General features: G+C 42.7%; 1 protein-coding gene across 1 annotated transcript; it reads right to left on the reverse strand.

The window, feature by feature from the left end:
* Positions 1 to 4,342: 4,342 nt before the first annotated feature.
* On the reverse strand, positions 4,343 to 19,578 carry LOC122696913 (boLa class II histocompatibility antigen, DQB*0101 beta chain-like). The gene is made up of 7 exons (XM_043907087.1): positions 19,371 to 19,578; positions 13,598 to 14,903; positions 8,401 to 8,670; positions 6,240 to 6,521; positions 5,573 to 5,683; positions 5,279 to 5,348; positions 4,343 to 4,721 (listed from the first exon to the last, which is right to left on the reverse strand). The coding sequence occupies exons 2-4, from the start codon at positions 13,698 to 13,700 to the stop codon at positions 6,241 to 6,243; spliced, it is 654 nt and encodes a 217-aa protein (XP_043763022.1). The 5' UTR covers positions 13,701 to 14,903; positions 19,371 to 19,578; the 3' UTR covers positions 4,343 to 4,721; positions 5,279 to 5,348; positions 5,573 to 5,683; position 6,240.
* Positions 19,579 to 19,880: the final 302 nt, after the last annotated feature.

Consider the following 19,880-nt stretch of genomic DNA (forward strand, 5'->3'; position numbering starts at 1 on the left):
GATCAGAGGAATCTGTCTCTTTGTCATCCTTTCCTGCTCATTCACAGGAGAAAAAAATAGAAAAGCTGAGGGCCTGGGGCTGCAGTTGAAATACTTGAAGTCATAGCAAAAAGAGAGAGAAGCTACAGTAATTGAGCCTGCATTTCAGGATCTCAATTCATCAAGAATTTAGTTTTATCAGTTGTTACTGCCTAACAGATTCCCCCATTAGGGTTTCATAATACACCACACAAAATTATGAATTATTGCAAAAATTCCCAGAAAAACTACAAAGCCACAACCATCAAGACAGTATGATACTGGCACAAAGACAGAAATATAGATCAATGGAACAAAATAGAAAGCCCAGAGATAAATCCACATACTTATGGACACCTTATCTTTGAAAAAGGAGGCAAAAATATACAATGGAGAAAAGACCATCTCTTTAACAAGTGCTGCTTGGAAAACTGGGCAACCACTTGTAAAAGAATGAAATTAGAACACTTTCTAACACCATACACAAAAATAAACTCAAAATGGATTAAAGATCTAAATGTTACACAAAAATAAACTCAAAATGGATTAAAGATCTAAATGTAAGACCAGAAACTATAAAACTCCTAGAGGAAAACATAGGCAAAACACTCTCTGATGTAAATCACAGCAGGATCCTCTATGACCCACCTCCCAGAGTAATGGAAATAAAAGCAAAAGTAAACAAATGGGACCTGATTAAACTTAAGAGCTTTTGCACAATGAAGGAAACTATAAGCAAGGTGAAAAGACAGCCTTCAGAATGGGAGAAGATAATAGCAAATGAAGCAACTGACAAAGAATTAATCTCAAAAATTTACAAGCAACTCCTGCAGCTCAATTCCAGAAAAATAAATGACCCAATCAAAAAATGGGCCAAAGAACTAAACAGACAGTTCTCCAAAGAAGACATACAGAAGCTAACAAACACATGAAAAGATACTCAACATCACTCATTATCAGAGAAATGCAAATCAAAACCACAATGAGGCATCATTACACACCAGTCAGGATGGCTGCTATCCAAAAGTCTACAAGCAATAAATGCTGGAGAGGGTGTGGAGAAAAGGGAACCCTCTTACGCTGTTGGTGGGAATGCAAACTAGTACAGCCGCTATGGAGAACAGTGTGGAGATTCCTTAAAAAACTGGAAATAGAACTGCCATATGACCCAGCAATCCCACTTCTGGGCATACACACTGAGGAAACCAGATCTGAAAGAGACACGTGCACTCCAATGTTCATCGCAGCACTGTTTATAATAGCCAGGACATGGAAGCAACCTAGATGCCCATCAGCAGACGAATGGATAAGGAAGCTGTGGTACATATACACCATGGAATATTACTCAGTCGTTAAAAAGAATTCATTTGAATCAGTTCTAATGAGGTGGATGAAACTGGAGCCTATTATACAGAGTGAAGTAAGCCAGAAAGAAAAACACCAATACAGTATATTAACGCATATATATGGAATTTAGAAAGATGATAACGATAACCCTGTATGCGAGACAGCAAAAGAGACAGAGATGTATAGAACAGTCTTTTGGACTCTGTGGGAGAGGGAGAGGGTGGGATGATTTGGGAGAATGGCATTGTAACATGTATATTGTCATACGTGAAATGAATTGCCAGTCCAGGCTCAATGAATGGAACAGGGTGCTCAGGCCTGGTGCACTGGGATGACCCAGAGGGATGGGATGGGGAGGGAGGTGGGAGGGGGGTTCAGGATGGGGAACACATATACACCCGTGGCAGATTCATGTCAATGTATGGCAAAACCAATACAATATTGTAAAGTAATTAGCCTCCAATTAAAATAGATAAATTTATATTTTTTTAAAAATAAAGAAAGGTTATGAAAAAACAAGAAAGAAGTAAGAGAAAAAAAATTCCAGGAAAAAAAAGAATTAGGGATTTTACATTCAGCACTGAGTGGAATAACTGCATAGGTTCGAATATGAAGTTGTCTTCTATGAAATTCTGCATCTTTTCTAATGCACTATTAAAAACACACACATAAGCTTAAAAGTTAAAAATTTCTAAATGTTATGTCAAATCTGTCTAAAGATTGTTCATTTCATAGCAGAAGAACGTCAATGAAAGCTTACTATGTAGTGTAGATGAATAATTCTTCAGAATGGTAGACTGAGATAGTATCCTTAATTTATTTCCAAATCATTTTTTTTTAATGCCTTGGGTAAATTACAAAAAAAAAAAAAAAAAAGGAATTTTACACGCCTAAGATATTCCTCAGCATCCAGAGTGCCCACACAAAGCCACGTGCCCCTTGAAACCCACCAAAATGAAGAGGACTTCTAAACTGTGTGACACAGGAGAGCCCTGTCCTGGGCCATCTCACAGAGGGGTCCGGTAAGACCAGGGCAGTGTAGACCCTCCTTGGGAGCAGAGCCAAGGTTCAGCCAGATTCTGTGACCTATGACGCTCTTCTGCCAGCTCAGTAAGTTGGACGCACTCTGAACCTTTCACTCATTTGATGATTATAGTTTTGTTGTGGTTATGCTATCATTTCCTCCTGTATTAATGGGGGGTGAACTTATCATTTCACCATAATTTTTGGACTACTAAGAGCCATATCCATGGTAGAAAAAGAAATTTACATCATCAGAAGTCCTAGATTTGGAGGTCAATGTGATCTAGTATTTCTCCCTTTAGAATAGGAGAGTGAAGCATTGGTTGTATACAGCCTACATAAATTCTACATAGAGGAAACCTGAATTTTTTTTCAAACAGAAAAGCAGAGACAGAGAAACTTCAGGTATCAAAGTTTTGCATAATGGATGATGGTGGTGACAATGTTGATTATCCATCCAGTCTTACTCTTTTCCACCCTTGTTTTGGGAAAGGAAAAAAGTCCCCATCTATGACAGAGAATTGTGTTCAAGCCCAAACCCTGGTCAATCAGAGTCCCTCATAACTATGGATAAAGTGACTGTCCTGTGACTGTCCAAGTGAAAGCTGGGAGTGTCACTCAATCAGACTTCATCTAGATTATTAATTTGAACTCAACATAATGGTCTTTTGTCATTTGGGTGATGGGCTGAGAATTTGAGATGGCCGTATCACCAGCCATGTGGAAAATGCTTGATTCCCAAAGGAGAAAATAAGAGACAGAAACAGGGACGAGCAGAAGTCAAGAGACATACACAGAGCATGAGCCAGAGAAAGCCGGAAACCTGTATCCCAAAAGAGGAGTGGAGACAGAGAGAAGCAGAGAGACAAACAATATCAAGAGAGAATGTACACAGAGAGATAACGGACAGAGAGAATGACAGAAAGAGCAGCAGTGACAGGCACGTGAGCCAGTAGACGGAGGCGTGAAGAGGTGGACGGGAGACACTCTGAGAGGCAGGCTCAGTAAGTGGAGAAATGCACGTGAGAGGCATAGAGGGAGAAGAGGTGGCAAAATACAGAGAAAGAGAAGCACTCACAAGCTGAACATGGATATAAACAGGAAAGCACAGTCAGAGACAGAAAGACAGGAAAACCAATGAAGAGCTTAACAGACAGAGAAAGGGTCCTTCAGACAGAGACAACAAAAGAGAAAGGGAGAGAGAGACAAAAAGAAGAAAGCAGAGATATAGATGGAGAGAGATACAGAGAGAAGTACATTGAGAAGAGAGACTGAGGCAGGAGGGGAGAAGGCCCAGAGAAGCGGCTAAGAGAGAGGGGAGAAGGTCTCACTGACATCCTGGGATCTAGGCATTTTTCTGAAGTCAAATCCGAACACAAACTTTCCAATTACGTGAAACCCCCAAATGAATGTTTTCCTTTAGGCTGATTTTAGGAAAGTTTTCATCATATGCACTGGAAAAAATACTTGCTAATAAAAGCTTCCACTGTTAATTATACATTCCGGTAGTTTGGATTCAATGAGCAATAATTTTATTGATATTTTGCCCCAGTGAGACAGGGCATTTGACAGAAGATATTTGTGCTATCCACTTCATTCATCACATCAGGCATTGGGTCCATGAAGGGACCAAATCATTTCACTTGCACAAATATATAAAAACTCATCAGACTGTAGTAGAAGCCAGAAAAGTCTGCTGCACACAGTCCCAGCTTCCAGGACCCACAGACAATGGACAATTGAATTTACTTCACACCTCACTTCATGTTGTTACATGATACCTGAATTAGACCAAGGACGGGGACCCAAGACCTTCTAGTGGCCTTGCCTGGATCTGACCTTCTTTGGGACATAACTGAACTTGAGAATCTGACCTTTTCTTTGTTAGTGTTTCCCCAGGACCACCACCATCACACTCAATAAGAATTAGGAACACAAGGGATTCACAAATCTATTTAATTTTGAAAACTATTTAATGGAAACATAAAAGAGTTTGACACTGAATTCACGGGCAGTCTTCAAAAGAGAACGAGATCAGAAATGCCTGTTGAGGGCATTATGGTTCAAACAGACTCAGCAAGCGGCTCAGAGAGCCAACGAGGAAAGCTGAGTCATGGGCAGAAATTCAGGAAAAAATCGAAACAAAAAGAGGATGTGACAGCTGCTTCTGGGTCACCGGGAGTCAGTCCTGATGGATGATGCAGGCAGAGCTGGCTTATTCACAGGTCTTGAGAGAAGGGAGGCAGGAACCACAGAGAGGAATAGCAGGAGAAGATCAGGAAAGAGTCACGACAGATCCCAGGAAGAAGAACGCTGGGGTCAGTGCAGGAACCCTGGAGGAGAGACGCAGGACTCATAAGTCACACCCACCCCTGAAGCAGATTCAGCCCTACCCGCTCTGGGTCCCTTGGGGACACTGAGATTATTCTCGTCTAACACCTGCTCTTCACTATGTCTCCTGGAACTAAGGAAGGACCATACTCCACGAAAGTGAACACACATCTTCAGCTTGAAGGGCCGCGAGGCCAGCTTCTGAGCATAGGTCATGGACTAATCGGATGGGTGAGAACTGGGGGTCCTGTCCTTTCTCCTATCGGCAAGTTCAGGAGTACTTCCTGTCACGGTGGAGTCTGGGGCATCATTCAGACACTCCTGAATGGCTGATAGCAAAGGCTGGGTCCTCTTCTAGAGAAACCACCTCTGAGGTTTCCTGCAGACACTGCATAGAAGGTTCCAGACTTTTCCCTGACCCCAACTCACATGAGTGAATGTGGTGTGAACCAAGAATGGAATTAACAGAGGCAGGTGAGAGAGTCCAGACCAGCCCACTCCACAGCTCTGTCTGTCTTGTGAGTGTCATTATTCCAGACCAGAAGGAGAGGGGTCTTACCTGTGGATGGAGCCTCAGGATCGGCTGGCATCAGAAGAATAAAAAGGAAGGGAAACAAAAACTCATTCACCTGTGAAGTGAGAAAATGGCATCTCTCTTTATCTCAGCCTCCGAAAGGAAAGGAAGGGGCAGTTCCAGAACGTTCTTTTCTCTTCTCCCACCCACATACAATAAAGATTCAACTGCCACAAAAGAAGATCACCCCAACGTCACTGAGACAGTCGCTAGAGAAGGATCAACAGAGGCTTTTCAGCCCAGCACCTGCCTTCCCCTTTTTCTCCCAACGTGCCTTACCTCTCTTATCCCAAAAGTGGACAAAAAGGCCCACACCAAGGAAGATCAGCCCCAGCACAAAACCTCCAATTCCGCTCCGCATCTTGCTCTGGGCAGATTCAGACTGTGCCCCTGGAAGTCAAAGCCCTCACATCAGCGTCCCCACGGCCCACAGCATCCTTGTCTGGAAGCCTGGAGTCTGGTCGCATGTATGAGAGACAGAGGGGCTCAGAAACCAGACAGAAGAGGGGAGGGCAGGCAAAGATCCCGGGGGGCTCTGATGGATGAAGGGGGCAGGATGGTGGCCCCAAGGAGGCATGTCCATCTGTTTGTCCGTCCTCCACGGGTCACCTTCAGATACCAGCCTCTACGTCAAAGCCCAGAGCCTGAGCACTTCAGAAGGCACATTACTCAGGCTGAACTGCAGCCTGGAGGAGAGGGGAGAGGGGTCGGTCGTATGAAGGGACCACCATCACATCTTGGGGGGGAAATGAGATAAGGACTCAACAGATGCCTTTCAACTTGAGATGCTGGGATCTAGTCCTCGGTCACCTCCAGCCCAGAATCTGTGTCAGGGAGTTACGTAGGACATGAGGGATGAAGACAGACCCCACCCCACCAGACGCAGCACACTCCCTGAACTTTTCCTTTCCTGTCGAGTCCATAGGGTCAATGAAGCGGCCCTTACGCTATTCTACTGTGACGGGGCTCTGGAGGCTGGGGTGGTCCACGCGGCACACGTAGACGTCTCCAAGCTGAGGTATTGTCTCTAGCATCACGTGAATCTGGTAGGTCCAATCCCCATTCTGAGTAAGAGGTGTGAACCCAACTCCCGCTGTCTCCTCCTGTTGATTCCGGAACCATTTGACTTTAACTTGGCGAGGATAGAAATTTGTCACTGAACAGACCAGCAGATTATGGTGGTTCGGGGCTTCTGTACTGGCTGGAGAGACAGTCACTGTAGGCTCCACTAGGAGGAAAAGAGACAAAATTAGAGAATGAGGCAGCAAAGAAATTCTTACCAGGGGCTGCAGTCTGTCCTCAGAAACTAAAGTAGACCAGATAACAGGTATTACCGCCACCTCTAACCAGAGGCAATTACTATTCTAATTTATAACACCATAGATTAATCTTACACGTTTGTAATTTTCATGTAAATGGAATGTTACCATATGTGCTATTTTGTTTCTGGCTTCTGTATCTCAACATAATCTCTCTGAGATGCATTCATGTAATGGTTTCCTGTTCCTTTCATTGCTGTATAGTATTCTGTTGTATGGTTATAACTCAGTTCATTTGTCCATTTGCTTGTTTCTCTTTTTAACATTTTATTTGTGTATTTGGCTGCATTGAGTCTTAGCTGTGGCAGGAGAGTCTTCATTACAGCACGGATATTTTGTTGTGGCACATGGGCTTACTTGCTACACAGCATGTGGAATCTTAGTTCTCTGGCCAAGAACCCCACTACCCCTGCATTGGAAGGCGTGGATAACTGGACCACTGGACCACTAGGCAAGTCCCTGTTTATTTCTTTTTATTGCTGAGTAGTAGTCTATTATATAGTTATGCCTCAATTTGTTTCTTGATGAAAAGTTGGGTTGTTTTCAGGCTTGGTTATAAATAATGCTCTCTTAACATGCTTGCATGCACACACACACACACACACAAAGATAACAAACATTTGTCATCTATTAGAATTCCAGCTCTGGGTTTATTTAGTTTATATGTTAGCCTACTTTGTAGTAGAAGAAGACCTTTATTTAGCAATCACTGGTTTCTTGAACAAGATCATTTATGTGAAAGCTCTTTGTAACACAGACTGGATAATTTTTTGCTGAAGTATGGTTGATTTTACTGATGTATAGTTGATTTTTTTATTGAAGTACAGTTGATTTTTTGGAGAAGGAAGTGGCAACCACTTCCAGTATTTTTGCCAATACTCCAACTCCAGTATTTTTGCCTGGAGATTTCCATGGACAGAGGAGCCTGGCAGGCTACAGTCCATGGGGTCACAAGAGTCAGATACAATTTAGCAACTAAACCACCACATAGTTGATTTACAGTGTGTTCATTTCTGCTGTGCAGCTAAGTGACCCAATTATATATGTATATACATATATATTCTTTTTCATATTCTTTTCCATTATGGTTTATCACAGGATATTGAATATACTTCCCTGTGCTCTACAGAAGGACTTTGTTGTTTATCCATCCGATATATAATAGCTTGCATCTACTAATAGACGGGGTAACTTTTAAACTATATATACACACCCATATATGTGCATGTGTACATATATGCCAAGTGTGCTGGGCACATAGTTGGAGGACCAAAGCCAGCTCCACCAAGCTGCCCCAGTGAAGCTGACAGAAGCACTGCTCTTGAGGTTGGGACTAAAAGGATGAGAGATTTCAACAGAAAAAGAAAGGGAAGAGAGCATTTCAAGGAGGAAGAATTGCTTCTGCAAGGGTAAGGATGAAGGAAGTACAGAAGAGTCAGATGTTGTAGGAAGGTGTGGAGTCTAGGAGATGACAGGGACTCAGAAGCCCCAGCAGATACGGCCAGGGCTCGGGACATTCGAAGGACTGGAGTTGCCAGTCACTGTTCTCAATGCATCTCACATCTCCTGCATCGGCAGGTTCTTTACCACTAGCGCCACCAAGGAAGCCCCCAGTGATCTTCACACCCTCCCAGCTCTGCCCTGCCAGATCTTCCAACATTTTTTCCGCTTAGAGATTGACACCCCTCCTGGTCCCCCTAAGATGCTGGGAAACCACAAAAGATCACTTTCCTGCGTCCTTCCCCACGAGGCTCTGTGTGAAGGCATCTCGGCCCATCCTAAACCCACCTCTCCGCTGGACGGTGAAGCTGGCCGTCTCCTTGTAGTTGTGTCTACACAGCGTCTCCACATAGGCCCGAAACTCTGCCAGGAGGTCCTTCTGGGTGTTCCAGGTCTCAGCACACACCCGGCCCAGCTCTGTAACAGCCACAAACTTGCCCAGGTCACTGTCAAAGTGCAGGATTTCTTCCTTGTTATAGATCTGTCTGGCCACAAGCCTCACACGCTCCGTCCCATTGGTGAAGTAGCACATGCCTTTAAACTGGTACACGAAATTCTCTGTGGGAGAGCCCATCAGGTGAGATTTAGTTCAGCCTTGCATCCCAACCAACCAACCACTTGTCTTAGGGAGGCATGGACGACAGAAGGAAAATACCAAAGGATTAAATAAAATCTGCTCTCAACCCTTAGAGTTGTATCCCCGGGAAAAATTTAGATGAAGCTAGACCATTCTTCACACCCTGTACAAACTAAACCTGGATGAATTAAAGCTCTGAGTATGAAATGCAATCCTACTATTACATTAGAGATGAAATCTGAGAACATCTTCATGACTCTGGAAGTATAAAGGATTTCTTAAGCAAATCATGAAAATGACAAGCCATAAAGGAGAAATGATTGATCAACTTCATTAGGATAACAGCTTACGCTCATCAAGATATCATAAGAGAATAAAAAGACAAGCCAGGAAGTACCAACAAATATTGGCAAAGCAGGTGGTGACCATGTGCTTGGTTTGGAGTATTTTTTTATTTCTAAAAATAAATAAGACAGATACTATAACAGAAAAAAAAGGGGAGAAATGTCAAAATAGGTACTACAAAAAAGACTAAACACAAGTAGACAATAAACATAGGCAGAGTTGCCCATCCTCATTAAAATCAAAGAAATTCAAGTTTAAAATACAGTGAAATATAGACACAGAGAACAGGCTTGTGGGAGGGGATGAATGGAGTGGGAGTTTGGGATGAGCAGATGCAAACTCTTAGATAAGAATGGACAGACAGTAAGTTCCTACTGTACTGCTCAGGGAACTGCATTCAATATCCTGTGATAAACCACAGTGGAACAGAGTAATTTTTTAAAAGAATGTATGTAAGTGCATAACTAAATCATTTTGCTATACAGCAGAAATTAAGACAACATTGTAAATCAACTATACTTCAAAAGAAAAATACAGTGAAATACCACTCTATATCCACCAGATAAGAAAACATAACATCTAAAATATCAAAGGTGCCAAGAACTGGGTTCTTCTTATAAGAAGCAATCAATTTGAATAATTCTTGGATATTCTGTTGTAAAGATACATATTCCATTTTGAACCTCCAATTCCATTCTAAATATATTGTCGAAGAAAAAGCAGGCTCATGTGCTTCAGGATACATAGGGGGAAAAGTGGAAGCAATCCAAAAGTGCACATCAAAATGGGCCAGTACATGAAGGCTTAGACCAGGTTGTTGGCAGTGGAGGGTGTAACAAGTGTCTGGACAGGGCCACATTTTGGAGGTAGAGCTAGCAGATTGGGCTTGGGATCCTACAGTGAAGAAAGACTCAAGAATGTCTCCCAGCCTCAGGGCCAGAACGTCTGGGTGGGATGGTGGTGGTATTTACAAAGGAGAAAATCTGGGAAAGAAAGAAGTTTAGTGGAGAAAGTCCACAGTCCATTTGTCCTTGTTAAGCTTGCGTGTCCTATGAGACAGCAAGCAGAGATAAACTTGTCAGTTAACATATATATTTGCCATTGCACTGAGAAAAATCTGGACGGTTATCACCTAACTGATAAAGGGATTCTCCCCAGGAAGTGGAATTGGGGGTGGGGTAAGGGGAGACGAAGGGGAAAGAAGTTACTTCTACTTTTGACTTCATTTAGGACAGAGATGGTATGGACCTAACAGAAGCAGAAGATATTAAGAAGAGGTGGCAAGAATACACAGAAGAACTGTACAAAAAAGATCTTCATGACCCAGATAATCACGATGGTGTGATCACTCACCTAGAGCCAGACATCCTGGAATGTGAAGTCAAGTGGGCCTTAGAAAGCATCACTACGAACAAAGCTAGCGGAGGTGATGGAATTGCAGTTGAGCTATTTCAAATTCTGAAAGATGATACTATGAAAGTGCTGCACTCAATATGTCAGCAAATTTGGAAAACTCAGCAGTGGCCACAGGACTGGAAAAGGTCCGTTTTCATTCCAATCTCTAAGAAAGGCAATCACAAAGAATGCTCAAACTACTGCACAATTGCACTCATCTCACACGCTAGTAAAGTAATGCTCAAAATTCTCCAAGCCAGGCTTCAGCAATACATGAACCGTGAACTTCCAGATATTCAAGCTGGTTTTAGAAAAGGCAGAGGAACCAGAGATCAAATTGCCAACATCCACTGGATCATCGAAAAAGCAAGAGAGTTCCAGAAAAGCATCTATTTCTGCTTTATTGACTATGCCAAAGGCTTTCACTGTGTGGATCACAATAAACTCTGGAAAATTCTGAAAGAGATGGGATTACCAGACCACCTGACCTGCCTCTTGAGAAACCTATATGCAGGTCAGGAAGCAACAGTTAGAACTGGACATGGAACAACAGACTGGTTCCAGATAGGAAAAGGAGTACATCGAGGCTGTATATTGTCACCCTGCTTATTTAACTTATATGCAGAGTGCATCATGAGAAACGCTGGACTGGAAGAAGCATAAGCTGGAATCAAGATTGCCGGGAGAAATATCAATAACCTCAGATATGTAGATGACACCACCCTCATGGCAGAAAGTGAAGAAGAACTAAAAAGCCTCTTGATGAAAGTGAAAGAGGAGAGTGAAAAGTTGGCTTAAAGCTCAACATTCAGAAAACTAAGATCATGGCATCTGGTCCCATCACCTCATGGGAAATAGGTGGGGAGACAGTGGAAACAGTGTCAGACTTTATTTTGGGGGGCTCCAAAATCACTGCAGATGGTGACTGCGGCCATGAAATTAAAAGACGCTTACTCCTTGGAAGGAAAGTTATGACCAACCTAGATAACATATTAAAAAGCAGAGACATTACTTTGCCAACAAAGATCTGTCTAGTCAAGGCTATGGTTTTTCCAGTGGTCATGTATGGATGTGAGAGTTGGACTGTGAAGAAAGCTGAACGCCAAAAAATTGATGCTTTTGAACTGTGGTGTTGGAGAAGACTCTTGAGAGTCCCTTGGACTGCAAGGAGATCCAACCAGTCCATCCTAAAGGCGATCAGTCCTGGGTGTTCATTGGAAGGACTGATGCTGAAGCTGAAACTCCAATACTTTGGCCACCTCATGCGAACAGTTGACTCATTGGAAAAGGGAGGGATTGGGGGCAGGAGAAGAAGGGGATGACAGAGGATGAGATGGCTGGATGGCATCACCGACTCAATGGACATGAGTCTGAGTAAACTCCGGGAGTTGGTGATGGACAGGGAGGCCTGGCATGCTGCGATTCATGGGGTCACAAAGAGTCGGACACGACTGAGCGACTGAACTGAACTGAACTGAATATTAATAAGGTTTGAAATTGTTACAATGAATGTGTGCTAACTTTGAAGTTCAAATAAAAGAAAAAAAAGAATGGGTAAGTACATTGTGGCACACTCATAACATGGAATCTTCTACACAACGATGAAAATGGATTGATGATCGTTACATGAAAGATCTATGACAGATTTCAAACATTATTTTGAGCAGAAGTGAGACAATACATTCATAGAACAGATGCGACTAGAGCTTATCATACTAAGTGAAGTGAGTCCGAAAGAGAAAGACAAATATCATATGATATCCCTTAAATGTGAAATCTAAAATATGGCACAAACAAACCTATCTCCAAAACAGAAACAGAATCACGGACATGGAGAACAGGTTTGTGGTTTCTAGCAGCTTACGGGGAAGGAGAGGAATGGACTGGGAGTTTGGGGATGTAAACTACTACATTTAGAATGGATAAACAGGGTCCTACTGTAGAGCACACGGAACTCTATTCAATATCCTGTGATAAACCATAATGGAAAAGAACAAAAAAAGAATGTGTATAAATGTGACTCAGCAAATGAGTCACTTTGCTGTACAGAGGAAATCGGCACAATGCTGTAAGCCAACTATTCTTCAATAAAAAACAGTTTGGTAACAAAATAAATGTGCAGAACATTTAAAGAGGGAAATGACTACTCTATGTTGTTTAAGGATATGTTCATATATGTCCAAACCGTGAAGAAAAGCAGTAATATTAAGATTATAAGAGTCATAATAGAGCTGACTTCTGGAAATTAGAAGTGGGTGTGATTAGGAAGACGGACATGGGGGTCTTTTGGGGTGCTGGGCACAGTCATTTCAGATCTGGTTATTGGTTTTTTGGATATTTCTGTATCACTTTTATTAAACTTTCCATATACGTTTTGCATAATGCCTGTGTTATACAAATAATGTTGTATTCCAAAATAACCGATGTTTAAAAATAAACGGCGGCTAATAACACCTACCCTAGAGTCATCTGTGTGCATGAGCTTGTGTTTTGGAAAGATGTGTATAAGGTATTACTACAGGATTTGGAAATTTGTGCATGCACAGTAAATATCAATTCTCTTCTTTTTTCAGTAGTCTCACAGCCCTATTCCGCAGCGATATGGATTCAGGGTTGTGCATAAACTCAGAATTAGTGGCAATTGTTGCCTGGACCCATCCCATTTCTCCTCTCAGACCTGACAAAGGGCCTGCGGATCTGCAGCTCACGCTCTAGGAGCTCATCCTCCTCAGAGAGTGAAGCTGTGGAGACTAAAGCTGTCTTGAATTTCTCCAACCTTCAGTCCAAGCGGACATAAACACCCCCTCGCCCCAAAGAGTGCCTAGGACAATAAATCCTTGCCATTGACTCTCTAAGCAGTCTTAATGCTTCCCATTTTGCCTGGCCTCTGGTGTGGAAATGGACTTTCTCTTTTTCTGCCGGAACTCTGCGATCCCAAAGTCTTTTCCCCGAGAGACACTAGCCTTCCCTCCAAATGCAGAGGTGGAAAAAAAGGAATCTAGCAACATTCTCTTTTCTGAAGAGGAAAAACCTGGACCATGATAGAAGCCCTTCTAAATTCTCCCTGTGATTTGGCCAGAGTGTGCTGCATCCAACCCTAAACCAAAGAGACGTCGGAGGTTAATTCCCAGATTGGAGAGCTCTGAAAAGCAGCCGTCGGGCACTTACTCGGAGCATCTCTGCAGTGAGCCCCAGGGATCCTCAGCGCCAGGAACACAGCCATCGCCACTCCAGCCACAGTCCCGGGGTTCCTGGGGACGGTCACCCTCATCTTTGCAGCCTTGAAACAGGAACGGTGGAAGAGAAGCTCTGGCAGTCACAGCAGCTGCCACCAATGGACCCGACGCTTCACTGTGCAGAGCAGGAAAATGAGGAAACCTGTGAACTTTAGGATTGGACAGTACCTAGGGGAAAGGCCAATCAATCCGATGACTTGGGATCTCATTTGTCTCTGGGTAAACACCTTCAAAGAAAGTTCTCCATTCAAAAAGTACCCATGGACCGTTGATAGGCACCCATCACTAGGTCATCACCAAAACCTACTGAACTGGATCGCTGATAACGTGTTTGGAGAGTTCAGGAACCAGAAAAGGAAAGTGAATTGGCGTATTTCTCCTTGGGATATTTTTCAGTTTTTCTGGTTCTCATATTCAGGGTTTGACTGTACGGAGGTAGAAAGAAATGAAATGATATTCCTTGGGAAAGAAGATAATTGTCCAAAAGCTGTTCACTACCTTCCTTGACTTATGAGACACCATGAGATATGATGTAAAACAATAGATTTTGAGGAAAATGTACTTGTGTCAGAAGGAACTGATGAACTCTGTAACCACATAGCTCAGGGAAATTCTACTCGATGCTCTGTGGTGATCTAAATATAAATTAAATTACATTTTTAAAAACCAAAAAGGAGACAAACTATCTAATAAGGACTTGCAAGTGAATTATGACATAATTTCATACAAGAAGCATTGTGCCACCACTGGAAATTATAATGTAGAGTTATTTGACTTGCTGTAGAGTAAAAGAAATCGTTTTACAAAAAATACTCTGTGGCCTTCAACAAATTACATAATCTCTAGTGGAGATTTTTTTTGAAGTAGTATTGGTTGATAGCATTATGTAAGTTCTCGCCTAAACCCCACCCACAGACCCAGCACCACTCACCGCACAGCCCACTGAGGAGGCAGAGACACCCGAACGCTGCGTGTCCTTGGGGACCTGTATGGTCCCCTCTACACTGGAGGCAGAGTCTCGCTTACTGCACCACCAGGGACATCCCCAGCCTTTGTTCATACACTTTTTGATGATGGCCACACTGATCAGTGTGAGGCGATACTTCATTGTAGTCTTGATTTGCAATTCTCTAATAATTAATGATGCTGAGCATCTTGTCATGTGCTTTTTGGCCATCCTTATGTCCTCTTTGGAGCAAGAAAATATTTTTATTCTGGGTGAAGTCCTTGTAATGATCCTGTTGGGCAACAAGTATAGACAGAGGGGCTTTCCTGATGATTCAGATAAAGAATCTGCCTACCATTCGGGAGACCCAGGTCAGGAAGATCCCCTGGAGGAGGGATTGGCTACCCACTCCAGTGCTCTTGTCTGGCGAGTTCCATGGACAGAGGAGCCTGGTGGGCCACAGTCCATGGGGTTGCAAAGAGTCGGACACGACTGAGCGACTAACACACTTTCATAGACAGATGTAGACCTGGAAATAAAGACTGAGAAGGAAAAGCAGTGGATCTGGACTGGAGGACTGGAGAACAGTCAACAGAGATTTCTCTGGTGAGCACATCTGTGAAAGGCCAGTTCTCTCGGTTTCGGAAGTTTGTTGAGGACAAACACTAACTTCTTTTGCCAGCATCTCAGAATCTTTGCTCTATGGATAGACTTCAGTGTCAACATCAGAATCTTCTCCTATCAGAGAACCCAATTTCTTATTTTGTATCTAATCTGGAAACCAAGAATTATGATGAAATTGTTCTGTGATTTTATTTATGCCAACCTCAGCAATCTTAAATATTCTCCAATGCACTATCTCCTTTATTGGTGATTTAGTCATTAAGTCATGATCTCCTTCATTAGCAACTAATTACTCAATTTTTGATTAATTTTTTGAATCAATATTTTTTGCACATTTCTCACCATCTTTGGGCAACCAGTTGCATTAATTTTCTAGTGACATCTAAAGAACTCTTCTGTCATACATTCTCTCTTTCAAATTGTAAAGTGAAAGTAAAATGGGGTATTCTCTTTTTCACTTTGCAGAAACTAATGAAGAAACTGAATTAGTATATGTGTGATGTTTCCAAATTTGTAAAAATTGATATATGCCCTAGAGGCCAGTTGTTATGAATAGCAATGGACAGGCTATGTACTAGAGAACTGCATGTGTTACTTCTACTAGAATAGATATGGTTTCTATTTTTTATATGACTATCAAAAAGAGAAATGTGTTTCTTTTTCTAATCTCGTCTGTGTGCCTGAATTTTTTGACTTCCTACTTTCACTGAATCAACATTTATTGAGTTGCTCTGTTCTAGGCACTGGGAATCCATCAGTGGTGGGGAAGAAGAAAGAATTCCTAGTCTCCTGAAGCTCAGTTCTAGCAGGACTGCGTGCATTATACTCTGAAAAATGCGTGGATTGAACTAGGTCATCTCTACTGTCTCTTCTAGGCCTTAGAGCCTGTGATGAGGTGACATCTCGTGGTGACTGGGGAGCTGGTCAGTGCCCTGAGGCCACAGAACAGTCAGTTTGCCAAATGGACTTGCTTTTGTTGACTCAAGTTATAATAAATCAGATTTGGGTTTGTATCTACATGATCCTTTTATAGAATATTAAATTCAATGTGTCTTTCATCAAGATCTGTATCGATAGAGCTGCAGACTTCCTCTGTAAGGTCGGTGACAGCAATAACTAAGAACAGAGGCCTAAGGAGGGAAGGACGGATACAGGCAGTGAGGGGACAGAAGCACAGGGCTTCTCTGGCTGGACTGGAAAGCGCCTCATCACCTCTGCTCCCTCCCCTGAGTTTCCATGTCCCCCATTGCTTCGTTCAGAGCCTTGCAGACTGAGGAAAAAGGAGATGTGGAGGCTAGTGTGGAAATCCCCTTAGAAAATGTCAGATTTCCATGGGGATTCCCTCCAAGAACTTGGAGAGTTCAGTTCAGTTCAGTCACTCAGTTGTGTCTGACTCTTTGTGACCCCATGGACTGCAGCATGCCAGGCCTCCCTGTCCATCACCAACTGCCAGAGCTTGCTCAAACTCATGTCCATCGAGTTGGTGATGCCATCCAAACATCTCATCCTCTGTCATCCCCTTCTCCTCCTGCCTTTAATCTTTCCCAGCATCAGGGTCTTTTCCAATGAGTCAGTTCTTCATATCAGGTGGCCAAAGTATTGGAGCTTCAGCTTCAGCATCAGTCCTTCCAATGAATATGTAAGACTGATTTCCTTTAGGATGGACTGGTTGGATCTCCTTGCAGTCCAAAGGACTCTCAAGAGTCTTCTCCAACACCACAGTTCAAAAGCATCAATTCTTCAGTGCTCAGCTTTCTTTATAGTCCAACTCTCACATCCATACATGACTACTGGAAAAACCACAGCCTTGACTAGATGGACCTTTGTTGACAAAGTAATGGCTCTGCTTTTTAATATACTGTCTAGGTTGGCCATAACTTTTCTTCCAAGGAGCAAGTGTCTTTTAATTTCTTGGCTGCAGTCACCATCTGCAGTGATTTTGGAGCCCCAAAAAATAAAGTCAGCCACTGTTTCCACTGTTTCCCCATCTATCTGCCATGAAGTGATGGGACCGGATGCCATGATCTTAGTTTTCTGAATGTTGAGCTTTAAGCCAACTTTTTCACTCTCCTCTTTCACTTTCATCAAGAGGCTTTTTAGTTCTTCTGCTATTTTCTGCCATCTGCATATCTGAGGTTGTTGATATTTCTCTTGGTAATCTTGATTCCAGTTTGTGCTTCATTCAGCCCAGCGTTTCTCATGATGTACTCTGCATATAAGTTAAATAAGCAGGGTGACAATATACAGCCTTGATGTACTCCTTTTCCTATCTGGAACTAGTCTGCTGTTCCATGTCCAGTTCTAACTGTTGCTTCCTGACCTGCATACAGGTTTCTCAAGAAGCAGGTCAGGTGGTCTGGTATTCCCATCTCTTTCAGAATTTTCCACAGTTTATTGTGATCCACACAGACAAAGCCTTTGGCATAGTCAATAAAGCAGAAGTAGATGTTTTTCTGGAACTCTGTTGCTTTTTCGATGATCCAGTGGATGTTGGCAATTTGATCTCTGGTTCCTCTGCCTTTTCTCAATCCAGCTTGAACATCTGGAAGTTCACGGTTCATGTACTGTTGAAGCCTGTCTTGGAGAATTTTGAGCATTACTTTACTAACGTGTGAGGTGAGTGCAATTGTGTGGTAGTTTGAGCATTCCTTGGCACTGCCTTTCCTTGGGATTGGAATGAAAACTGACCTTTTCCAGTCCTGTGGTCACTGCTGAGTTTTCCAAATTTGTTGGCATATTGAGTGCAGCACTTTCACACCATCATCTTTTGGATTTGAAATAGCGCAACTGGAATTCCATCGCCTCCACTAGCTTTGTTCATAGTGATGCTTCCTAAGGCCCACTTGATTTCTTGTTGCAGAATATCTGGCTCTAGGTTAGTGATCACACCATCATGATTATCTGGGTCATGAAGATCTTTTTTGTATAGTTCTTCTGTATATTTTTGCCACCTCCTCTTAATATCTTTTGCTTCTGTTAGGTTCATACCATTTCTGTCCTTTTTTTTTTTCTTTTCTTTTTTTTTTTTTTTTTCATTTCTGTCCTTTATTGCCCATCTTTGCATAAAATGTTCCCTTGGTATCTCTAATTTCCTTGAAAAGACCTCTAGTCTTTCCCATTCTCCTCTATTTCTTTGCATTGATCACTGAGGAAGGCTTTCTTCTTGCTTTCTCTCCTTGCTCTTCTTTGGAACTCTGCATTCACCTCTAGTCTTTCCCATTCTCCTCTATTTCTTTGCATTGATCACTGAGGAAGGCTTTCTTCTTGCTTTCTCTCCTTGCTCTTCTTTGGAACTCTGCATTCAGATGGGTATATCTTTCCTTTTCTCCTTCGCCTTTCTCTTCTCTTCTATTCACAGCTATTTGTAAGGCCTCCTCAGACCACCATTTTACCTTTTTGAATTTCTTGAACTTGGAGAAAACCAACTTAAAGTCCGCCGCGATCGCCATCTGGCTGTAGAAGTACCACATCACATTTCAGAGCAGCGACCCATGGTTGCCTAAGCAAGGACAACTCGCGTTTAAGAGGATTACATTTCTGAACTTTTCTCAAGAGAAATTTTATCTGATGGCTAATCTAGCATTGTGACCATTTCCCTCACCTGGACGTGAAACCTAGGCTTCTTTCAGCTCATCCCTGGCTTGCCAAGGATGCTACAGTTGAGATTGTTCTGTCCCCAAAAGCCCAGCCACATAAGACCCGTGACTGCCTCTCTCACCTCACCTTCCCCTCCCAAGCACACTCTGGAGCCCAATCCTAACAGGTCACCATTAAAATCCTTGAGTTTATGAGACTACAAAAAATACTTTAACTTGGACACTAGTAAATCAAGGGAAATAATTCAACTTTGATCTTTTCTTTCCACCAGTACCATGTGGCAAAACACTCCTCAGTGAAGGGAAGGATCTCTTTACAGAAGCAACAGTGCATGTAAAAGAAGAAGGGATGATAGAATTAGTGCATTCCCTATCTACAATCAGTTCAGTCAGTTCAGTCGCTCAGTTGTGTCTGACTCTTTGCGACCCCATGGACTGGAGCACGCCAGGCCTCCCTGTCCATCACCAACTCCAGGAGCTTGCTCATTTCTACATTTCCCAGGGATTTAACTGACCCAGGCAATGGTTCCTAACATTACCGAGACAAGCAGTGTGTGTGTCTCATGGTGAGATCACAGCGCCACCTATGGACATTTCAGAGGAATGACATCTAAGTCTAATCCAACCGCTTCAAGCAGCTGTCTATTTGCGAGACCTGCAGAGGACAGAGGAACATGGCAATCGGCACCGGATGATTCAGTCAGCAAATCCAGACTGCAGAGAACTGTGCAGGCCAATAGCTCAGGAATGTCACTGTACTAATCATAAGGAACAAAAAGGGATGGAGGACAAAACTGTAAATGTGAATAAACATAAATGACAACTAAATAAAAAGGAACACATTTGACTCAGTTCTAATAAGGTGGATGAACCTAGAGCTTATTATACAAAGTGAAGTAAGTCAGAAAGAGAAAGACAAATATCATATATTAACGTACATCTATGGAATCCAGAACCATCGGTTCTCATGTACTGATGAAGCCTATTTGCAGGGCAGCAATGCAGACACAGACACAGCAGGGGAAGGAGAGGGTGGGATGAGCTGAGAC

This window comes from Cervus elaphus, chromosome 7 (genome assembly GCF_910594005.1).
Source record: "Cervus elaphus chromosome 7, mCerEla1.1, whole genome shotgun sequence".
Taxonomy (NCBI): domain Eukaryota; kingdom Metazoa; phylum Chordata; class Mammalia; order Artiodactyla; family Cervidae; genus Cervus; species Cervus elaphus.